Source organism: Nerophis lumbriciformis, linkage group LG22 (assembly GCF_033978685.3).
Source record: "Nerophis lumbriciformis linkage group LG22, RoL_Nlum_v2.1, whole genome shotgun sequence".
Lineage (NCBI taxonomy): Eukaryota > Metazoa > Chordata > Actinopteri > Syngnathiformes > Syngnathidae > Nerophis > Nerophis lumbriciformis.
This window is the reverse complement of record NC_084569.2, coordinates 11,204,437-11,215,156: the sequence shown is the minus strand read 5'-3', so window position 1 is coordinate 11,215,156 and position 10,720 is coordinate 11,204,437. Positions and strand designations below refer to the sequence as shown.

The following is a 10,720-nucleotide window of genomic DNA, read 5'->3' as shown; positions in this document are numbered from 1 at the left end:
ATTCTGTACAATTGACCACTAAATGGTAACACCCGAATACGTTTTCAACTTGTTTAAATCGGGGTCCACGTTATTCAATTCATGGTAAACATACTTGACGAATTAAAGCTAATTATAATTATGATGCAATCTCTCCAGCACCCCTCCCGACCCCGATAGGGACAAGCGGTAGAAAAAAATGGATGGATGGATGGATTAAATTTGCTGCACAAAAAGGGTAATTCACATTTTTCCAACCCCACGTAAACGCATCGCTGGAGGTCCTCGCGCATGCGCAGTAGCATGTAAACATAAGAACAGCGGCTGGCTGTGATTGCTAATGAAGGCTAGTTTAGCGGTTCGATTTAAGCTTAAATTACAATTTGGTCAAATCTAACCGTCTGAGTTGGAAGTGTGGTCCAACCGTTAAGCGATAAGCTGAACGCGTTTGGTAAAATAGTAGCTGTAAGCGGTCATTTTCCAGTGTCGACGTAAAGGCTAATAGCGTTAGCTTGTAGATGACGTAAAGAAAGACAGTCGGCTTCTTTGACCCCCGTCGTTGGCAGTTTAAGCCTTGACGTGATGTAAAGTATCCGTTAATTTGTATGTGTTTTGTTAAATCATTTTCGGTTGTCCTGTTAATTGACCGGCAATGGCTAATTTCATCACTTAAACCACAATTAGCTAGCCGGGGAGGTGCGCTCGCTTAAGGTGGCTAATCAGCTGTCAAAAAAGCAAGCTAACTGCTAGCAGCCGTCGAGCAGTTTATTTGATCCAGAGGAGATTTGCCCAGAACTTCGTCGAGATTTATGCATTTATTGTCACCACATGTTGACTGAAAGCAGGTGAGTCGTATGGAGGACAGCGAATGTAAAGAAAAAGCTATGGGTCTATTGTTAACATAGCTACAGAGTGGTGCGAGCAGCCATAACGCCCAGTTTTGATAGATCAGCATTATTAAGTGAACGCGTTCAGGTGGTGTGTTATGACTTCTCTGTATGCCATATCATATGCAAATTGTGTGTTTTTTTTCCATGTTTAAACTTGACCTAAATTAGTAAAAGGAGGTAGAGTGGCTACCTGGTTCCTACTGGTGTTGTCTGCGGTTGTGAGGCCGGTTGAATGTACTGCCAAATTCTCTGAGACGGCTTATGGTAGAAAATCTAGGGCAGTGGTTCTTAACTTGGGTTCGATCGAACCCTAAGGGTTCGGTGAGTCTGCCTCAGGGGTTCAGCGGAGGTCAAGACACACCCGACTAATCGTAATAATAAAAACTTCTCCCTGTCAGTGTATTATGGATATGGCAACAGCAGAAGTCACACTGATTTGCAGGTGTGTAATTTGTTGTGAGTTCATGCACTGTGTTGGTTGTGTTCTTTGAACAAGGTGATGTTCATGCACAGTTCATTTTGTAAATGTGCACCAGTAAAAAAAAAACATACCGTATTTTTCGGAGTATAAGTCGCACCGGCCGAAAATGCATAATAAAGAAGGAAAAAAACATAAGTCGCACTAGAGTATAAGTCGTATTTTTGGGGGGAATTTATTTGATAAAACCCAACACCAGGAATAGACATTTGAAAGGCAATTTAAAATAAATAAAGAATAGTGAACAACAGGCTGAATAAGTGTACGTTATATGAGGCTTAAATAACCAACTGAGAATGTGCCTGGTATGTTAACGTAACATATTATGGTAAGAGTCATTCAAATAACTATAACATATAGAACATGCTATACGTTTACCAAACAATCTGTCACTCCTAATCGCTAAATCCCATGAAATCTTATACGTCTAGTCACTTACGTGAATGAGCTAAATAATATTATTTGATATTTTACGGTAATGTGTTGAGAATTTCTCACACAAGTCGCTCCTGAGTATAAGTCGCACCCCTAGCCAAACTATGAATAAAACTGCGACTTATAGTCCGAAAAATACAGTAACTTTGTCTTGAATTTGAAACATTTTTCACTAAAGAAGGGTTTGGTGAATGCGCATATGAAACTGGTGGGGTTCGGTACCTCCAACAAGGTTAAGAACCACTGATCTAGGGCAAAAGCTCAGGTTGACTTTCCTGCAGTCAGCATGCCAACTGCACGTTTGCGATATTTGTGGCATTGTGCTGTGTGATAAAACTGCACATTTCAGAGTGGCCTTTTTTTGTGGGCAACCTAAGGCACACCTGTGCAATAATCATGCTGTTGAATCAGCATCTTGATATGCCACACCTATGAGATGGAATGGATTATCTTGGAAAAGAATAAATGCTTACTAACACAGACTTAGACAGATTTGTGAACAATGTATTTTGCTGCTCACCAAATTTGGATAATTGCAATCCGAACACTGTTAGTAGTGCGAACAGCCATAACGCTCAGTGGCTGTTTTGTTAGATCAGCATTATTAAGTGACAGAGTTCAGGTAGCGTCCTGTGTTATGACTTTTCTGTATGCCATATCATGCCAATTGTGTGATTTTTTTTTTTCATGTTGACTTAAATTAGGAAAAGGAGTGCTGGTGATGAGAGTAGCCACCTGGTTCCTCAGGCCAAAAGGCAGAACCGAGCTCACCCTCTCTCCCCTGAGCCAGGACGGGATGCCTGGGACTCGGAGGTACGGCCACATTTGATCCACGCCATTTACAAAGTGTCCTACAAGTGTAAACAGTAGGGTTGTAACTTCCATTTCAGAGTTTGGGGTTGGCAATACGATTCAGGGATGATGTTATATTTTGTCTCTGAAAAGATTTAATGAGTAGAAATCGATTAAGTAACTCTTCAGCCCACCAAATTTAACCAGTGTGATTGTGAAATAAATACTGGGCACGGGGGTAAGTATTTTCAGAGGTGGTGTAGTACTGAATATGATTCATTAGTATCGTGATACTATACTAATACCGGTATACCATACAACACTATTCCTAGTATTTCTTGCAGGGGAATTATGGATACAACAGGTATAATTGTGAAATTAAATACAAATGTAAACATTCATACAACATTCAAACATGCTGTCCAGATGGCTGGTCTCAGACAATCATGGAGGTGCACCTGCTGGTGTGGTTTCCATGTTGTCTGCGGTTGTGAGGCCGGTTGGATGTACTGCCAAATTCTCTGAAATGCCTTTGAAAACGGCTTATGGTAGAGAAATTAACATTCAATTCACGAGCAAACGCTCAGGTTGACACTCCTGCAGTCAGCATGCCAACTGCACGTTTGCGATATTTGTGGCATTGTGCTGTGTGATAAAATTGCACATTTCAGAGTGGCCTTTTTTTGTGGGCAACCTAAGGCACACCTGTGCAATAATAAAGTTAAAGTTAAAGTACCAATGATTGTCACACACACACTAGGTGTGGCGAGATTATTCTCTGCATTTGACCCATCACCCTTGATCACCCCCTGGGAGGTGAGGGGAGCAGTGGGCGGCAGCGGTGGCCGCACCCGGGAATCATTTTGGTGATTTAACCCCCAATTCCAACCCTTGATGCTGAGTGCCAAGCAGAGAGGTAATGGGTCCCATTTTTATAGTCTTTGGTATGACTCGGCCGGGATTTGAACTCACAACCTACCGATCTCAGGGCGGACACTCTAACCACTAGGCCACTGAGTAGGTTAATCATGCTGTTATATAAATAAAGTGGATTGGATTGAATCAGCATCTTGATATGCCACACCTGTGAGGTGGGATGGATTATCTTGGCAAAGAATAAATACTTACGAACATTGATTTAGACAGATTTGTGAACAATGTTTGAGAAGAATAGGTCTTTTGTGTATATAGTGAATGTTTTAGATCTACCCCAAAAAGGGACAAGCGGTAGAAAATGGGAGCAAAAACAAAAGTGTTGCGTTTTTTATTTTTGTTCAATGTACTTTGCTGCTCACAAAATTTTGATGATTGCAATCCGAACATTGTTAGTTCCGAACCAGATGTAGTTCAATAGCATTTACTAGGAGCCAGCAAGAAGTTATATTTTTGACGTGACAGATGTAAACAGAGGTCACAACACCGACAGTATATTACCTGAGGGGGCGTGGTTACATGATAGTGTTGCCAAATGGGTAACGTTTTCTGAATTATTTGCATGAATGTTATAGAACTTTACATTACATTTTCAATGATAATAATGTTGGTAAATTATCTACAAAAAAAATCAAACTTCTGTGGTACGTTACATGGTACATGTATGTGTCAAAAAAGATGAGAATAAATCTAAAGGTAAAATATATTGTAGAATCCACCCAATTGCAGGAAATGTAGTCTTGTGTTTCAACATTTACTTTCGGGGCTTGTGTAGCAGCACTTCGTGCCGATAGAAATGTTTTTTTTTTCATCAGTTTTCCTCAAAGGGTGATCACATGCCTGATACAAGCAAGTGAACAACAATTATTGGCCAAAGCATTGAATTTCACACTTTAGGTTGAATTACCAAGAGGAAACCTTGTCTGCTCGCATCTTCAGTGTTCAAGAAATGTTTAATAAAAGTACACTAACAAAGATTTTAACAGTAGATTCACCTGCTAAAAATTCCCCAACCCCGGCCATATCTGTTTTTCGCCCTGGTGTCGCTGATGAAGGACAGCGTCCCAGGTGTGCGGAAGCATGTATAATAGTGTTGGCCCCTCACTTCCTAATGTTCATAGCCTCCTTGATCCATCGCTTGTATTAATTTATTTCTGATGAAATAACTTTTCCTTGGCTGCCAGTTATCTTGTTGTCGCTTCATGTTGTTTTTGTTGTTTTGGAAGTCGGTGCGTCACTGTAACTTGCTCTGCTGTCACTTCTGTTTTGTCTGTCGTGTCCTTTGTGGCTCACAGTTGTGTTGTGGCTTTATATTATTGTGTTGTCGTTTGTCTTTGTTGTGGCTTTTGTTGTATTGTGTTTGCTGTAGCTGAAAGTTGTTGTTGTTATAACTGATATATTGAGGCATTTGTTATATTTTTCGACGACTGTAGCCATCTGCCATTTTTGTTTTGATGACGCCTCAGACGGGCAGACAGACTTAATGTTAATGTCCTTATCATTAAATGTGGTAAACTTCAAAATAAAGTCTGCCGTTCTTAAAAATCCAATGTTTTTTTTTTTTTACTAGTATCGATAAAATCGATCGATTCCGTTTTAAAACAGTCTTGGATTGATACCTATATTCTGGAAGACAAACTTGTCGAGTACAAATCAATGTAGTTTAATCTAAGGAAAATTAATTTATATATAGCTATATTTAATTAATCGTTACACTTCTTGTAAAAAGACATCAATCACTGTTCTTTAAGTCTGCACACTCCACCATACCTTTTGGTGGTACGAGATTTTCCAGCTTCGTGGTGTTGTCATACTGCTTGTTTTTGTCAACACGGGTACACTTACAGTGCCCTCCAGAAGTATTGGAACAGTGAGTCCAATTCGTTTATTTTTGTTGTAGACTGAAAACATTTGGGTTTGACTTCAAAAGATGATTATGGGACAAGAGATCAACATTTCAGCTTTCATTTCCAGGTATTTACATCTGGATCTGATACACAACTTAGAAGATAGCACCTTTTGTTTCAACCTACCCATTATTCATGAGAGCAAAATTATTGGAACATGTGACTGACAGGTGTGTTTTGTTGCCCAGGTGTCTCCAAATTACATTGATTATTCAAACAATAAATATCACTGAATGTCTGAGCTCAGTTTCAGATTGGGTAGGATAAGTTTTGCCTGTACAGACTGCATTTAGAGGTGGAACCAACATGAAAACCAGAGAGCTGTCCATGGGTGAAAAAGAAGCAATTGTGAATCTGAGAGAAGATGGACAATCAATCAGAGCCATTGCACAAACATTGGCCATAGCCAGTACCACCATTTGGAATGTCCTGAAGAAGAAAGAAACCACTGGTGTACTGGTAGACCAAGGAAAACATCAGCACTTGATGACAGAAACATTGTGATAGCTATAAAGAACAACTGTTAGTGACATCAGCAACGACCTCCAGAGCCAAAGGGCAGGAGTGAAGGTATCACAATCTAATGTTGGCAGAAGACTTCATGAACAGAAGTACAGAGGCTACACCAGAAGATGCAAACCACTCATTAGCAAGAAGAACAGGAAGGCCAGGCTGGAATTTGCCAAAAGGTACAGAGATGAGCCTCTTTTATGGGACTCATGAGACAAAGATGAACTTCTTTCAAAGTGATGGAAAGGCGAACGTTTGGAGAAAGAAAGGATCTGCTCATAATCCCAAACATACAAGCTCATCTGTGAAACATAATGTCATGGCTTGGGCTTGCATGGCTTCTTCTGGGACGTCATCTTCATTGATGATGTACACATGATGGCAGCAGCAAAATGAACTCAGAAGTCTACAGAAACATTTTGTCTGCTAATTTAAAGAAAGATGCAACCAAACTGATTGGGAGATCCTTCATTATGCAGCAAGATAACGACCAAAACAACAAAGGAGTTGATCAGGGGCAAGAAGTGGAAGGTTTTAGACTGGCCAAGTCAGTCTCCAGACTTAAACCCAATAGAGCATGCATTTTACCTGCTGAAGAGGAGAGACTGAAAGGAATAACCCCCCAAAACAAACAACAACTGAAAGAGGCTGCTGTGAAAGCCTGGAAAAGCATCACAAAAGAAGAATTCAAAAGTTTGGTGATGTCAATGGCTCACAGGCTTGATGCACTTATTGAAAGCAAAGGATTTGCAACTAAAAATTAAGTCTTATTCACTTTAATCTATTTTAAGTTTATATGTTCCAATACTTTTGCTCACCTAAAAATGTTGTGTTCTATTACAAATAATGCTATCTTCTAAGTAGTGTCTCAGATCCAGATGTAAATACCTGGAAATGAAAGCTGAAATATTGATCTCTTGTCTCATATTTATCTTTTGATGTCAAACCCAAATGTTTTCAGTCTACAACAAAAATAAAGGAACTGGCCTCACCGTTCCAATACTTTTGGAGGGCACTGTATGTTGTGGCATCTGAAAGGAAAAGTGGATTTCAAATGCCTGACAAGATCTGATGACATTTCAAAGTATTTCTGCAGCATATATTGAAGCAAGATATAACCAACTGTAGAGACATTTGAAAGTCAAGATTTCATTGGCCTAAATTGTACTCTTGAGTACACCACAATGAGTGGAAATTTCAACAAGATTACATATCTGAAATCAAGGCCAGAAGTACCGTACTTCTTTTTCGACTGGAAAACTATTTTTTTCTTGACAGGATGTCTGAGAGTAGTGTCTTGTCTTCAGAGATCTGTCTATTTAAATCTAAGATGAATCACTTAAATAAGCAAAATAATCTAGCAACAGAATATGCAAATATGCATTGTCTTTAATGTAATATTGATAAAGAATAAGCACTTTTGACCTTGATTTTTATGATGAATCTTACAGGTTTAGCATTTATGTTCCTGTGCCTTTTACACAGAAGCAGGAAGTTGCAGCAACATGGAAACAAGGCTTCTTCCGTAGGGGAGCTGCACTTTTTTTTTTTCATTCTACAATCCTTATGTAAGACAAGAACTCGTATGTTTTTATTTTTTTATGCATTCTAACTCGTAAATAAACGCTAGCAGAAGTCCGCTAACACTGAAAGTCAATTGGAGTCACTCTATTCCGCCAATAAAGCGCTCTAAAAACCTCTGTCTTATTTACAAGCTGTAAGTACAGTATAAATGTAATGTAGTAACAGGCACATTCATAACATGTGGTAATTACATATTTTGACGATTTTAAGCATAAGGCGACGTATTAATTTCACAGACACATCGCAACGTTCACTTTTACCTTCAACAACGATGATCCAGAACTTTATTTTTTTGAACCTGCATATAGGGAGGATGAGCTACAAGTTTTAGAAGCTGTGTGCTAAACCAATCCGGCAGTAGCAATATTGCTAAGTACTACACAAGAAATACAAATTACGTACATAATAAAATAGTCACATACTTTACAATGTCTGCTCTCACTGGAATGCCCACTGATGTTCATATATTCCCGTTTAGATAAAGCATTAATCATAATCCACCCGGAAGTAAAAAAAAAAAAAAAAGATAAAAAAACGCAAACAAGCGTTATTACGTGTCTTTATTGCGATCTATGGGTCTAAGTTGAATGTCAAAGTTTACTAACTTCTCTGTTTATGATAACAACCTTCTACTATACAGGTGAGAGGCAAGATTTATAATCTAGAATTAACTTTCACTAACTCAGAAGCGATGCAGCAGCTCACCGGGCTCAATATGTCTATGTACTGTAGCTGCATAAGCTAGTTGGCTCTCTGTGATCTTAGGACCACTAAAAATAGTTTGCCTTTAGCGCTTATAACAATATCACTAATACTTGGTACATATTTAGGTCAAGAGATCTAAATGGATTATTGTTGTCGATTTTTTTTCAATCTTTTTTTTTAATATATAGGGCAATAGGGTACTCCATTAGCTTGATTGTTAGCCACCTCATACTTGCCATATTTAATGAGTTAGAATTAGAGATGTCCGATAATATCAAACAGCCCATAAATGCTTTAAAATGTAATATCGGAAATTATCGGTATCTGTTTCAAAATTATCGGTATCGGTTTCAAAAAGTAAAATGTATGACTTTTTAAAATGCCACTGTGTACAGGGAACGTGGGGAGAAGTACAGAGCGCCAATAAACCTTAAAGGCACTGCCTTTGTGTGCCGGTCCAATCACATATGTACGGCCTTTAAAACACACAAGTGAATGCAAATCATACTTGGTCAACAGCCATGCAGGTCACACTGAGGGTGGCCGTATAAACAACTTTAACACTGTTGCAAATATGCGCCACACTGTGAACCCACACCAAACAAGAATGACAAACACATTTCGGGAGAACATTCGCACCGTAACACAACATAAACACAACAGAACAAATACCCAGAACCCCTTGCAGCACTAACTCTTCAGAGACGCTACGATATACAACCCCCGCTACTCCCCCCCCCCCCCCCCCCCCCCCCCCCAACCTCTTCATGCTCTCTCAGGGAGAGCATGTCCCAAATTCCAAGCTGCTGTTTTGAGGCATGTTAAAAAAAATAATGCACTTTGTGACTTCAATAATAAATATGGCAGTGCCATGTTGGTATTTTTTTTCCATAACTTGAGTTGATTTATTTTGGAAAACCTTGTTACATTGTTTAATGCATCCAGCGGGGCATCACAACAAAATTAGGCATAATAATGTGTAAATTCCACGACTGTATATAACTGTATCTGTTGATATCGGAATCGGTAATTAAGAGTTGGACAATATTGGAATATCGGATATCGGCAAAAAAGCCATTATCGTACATCTCTAGTTAGAATGCATAAAAAAGAAAAACATAGGTGTTCTTGTCTTGCATAAGGATTGTGAATGATGGGCAAAAAAAAGTGCAGTTCCTTTTTTAAAGGCACTGCAAACGAGCAATACAATAAACAATTAAATTAATACCTCTCACAATTAAGCATTATTGCATTTTGTTATACACCTGATAGGTTGTGCAAGGTTTCACAATGGAGTGTATCCAATATTGGTTTAGAATAAGATAATGTTAGTAGTATTAGTAGTAACAGGTGTTTTCTTTGTTTTAGTCCTCCAATAGTGAGAGCAGTCTCAGCAGTCCAGATTATGCGTCTGGGAGCTGTAGCAGCAGCCGCTGCGCCGCGGGCCCCTGCAGTCCCCTCAGCTCCAGCGACTCCTTCGACCTGGGGGGCCCCAAGCAGACGGCTTCCTACCTGCACATCAACCGCATTCTGAGGGAGGCGCACTTTCAGAGCCTGCAGAGCCGAGGCCACGTCCAAGAGACACTGTGACCTCATTCCGTGTCCCCCCCGAGACGACCTGATCAGGTATCAGGGCTTCAGAGAATCAGCAATAAGAACTGTGACCAGAGCGGTCTGGTTTACACGCTGCTGCAGTGTGATGCTTTTTATTAACACGCGAATGAGAAGAGCTGCCAAAAATCACAAGTTTAGGCCAGTCACTTTTGACTCGTTTAGTCTTCTATAGTAGGATGTCTGGCTGATATGAAGTCTCAGGGAGGTTGTAGGTCTGAACCTTTCTGTCCTTTTCCCCCCCTCATAGTTAGCTCCACAAATCATCTTCAGATTCAATACAATAAATAAAAAGTCCTAGCACAGCGATTTATGCCACACTTCCACTTTTATTTTGACTTGTCAAATGTTGCTATTAAGTCCACATGACAGAGCAACAAATAATGACTGTGGTTTACAAATAATACAGACAGCCCCTAGTAACACCTGCCTTTACGTTATTAGACCCGTAACTCCCGGTGTGTGATCCTGAAACCCAGAGAAAGCTCAGCTCAGCTTTCAAGAGTTATTTTTTTCCATGGTTATATTTTTTGTATTTAGTAGTCAACATGTCATTGACTCCTCTTGTAAATCATATCAGAAATAATAAAGTGTGTTTTTTTTTTTTTAAATATATTTTTTTCCTTTTTCGCCTTCAATGTCCATATTGCCATTAATGACTAAATATTCTCATTCATCCACGGCATTGAACCGATCACAACTGGACTGTTCAGATTGTCCGAGCAGGCTTCATCAGTTAATGTTCACAGACTTTGGACAGCTATAAATGCTTGATGCCAGACTCAAAGTATTTATCCTCTCCAGGAGTGAGCATTCCATGAAAAAACATTTCACTCTATCGTGGTTGACAACAGCTGTTATGATGCAACCTGTGCCAGCATAACAACAGTTGTTAG

General features: G+C 39.5%; 1 protein-coding gene across 1 annotated transcript; it reads left to right on the top strand.

The window, feature by feature from the left end:
- Nucleotides 1–255: 255 nt before the first annotated feature.
- Nucleotides 256–10,435, top strand: LOC133615568 (protein VCF1). Its single transcript, XM_061974256.1, has 3 exons — nucleotides 256–824; nucleotides 2,487–2,595; nucleotides 9,582–10,435. Exons 1-3 carry the CDS (start codon nucleotides 808–810, stop codon nucleotides 9,801–9,803), a joined length of 348 nt encoding a protein of 115 aa, XP_061830240.1. The 5' UTR covers nucleotides 256–807; the 3' UTR covers nucleotides 9,804–10,435.
- The last annotated feature ends 285 nt before the right edge of the window (nucleotides 10,436–10,720 follow it).

Excerpts from the sequence above, each read along its gene's own strand:
- LOC133615568 (XM_061974256.1), top strand. Across the intron at positions 2,596-9,581 it reads GGGATGCCTGGGACTCGGAG|TCCTCCAATAGTGAGAGCAG; the intron begins GTACGGCCACAT and ends TCTTTGTTTTAG.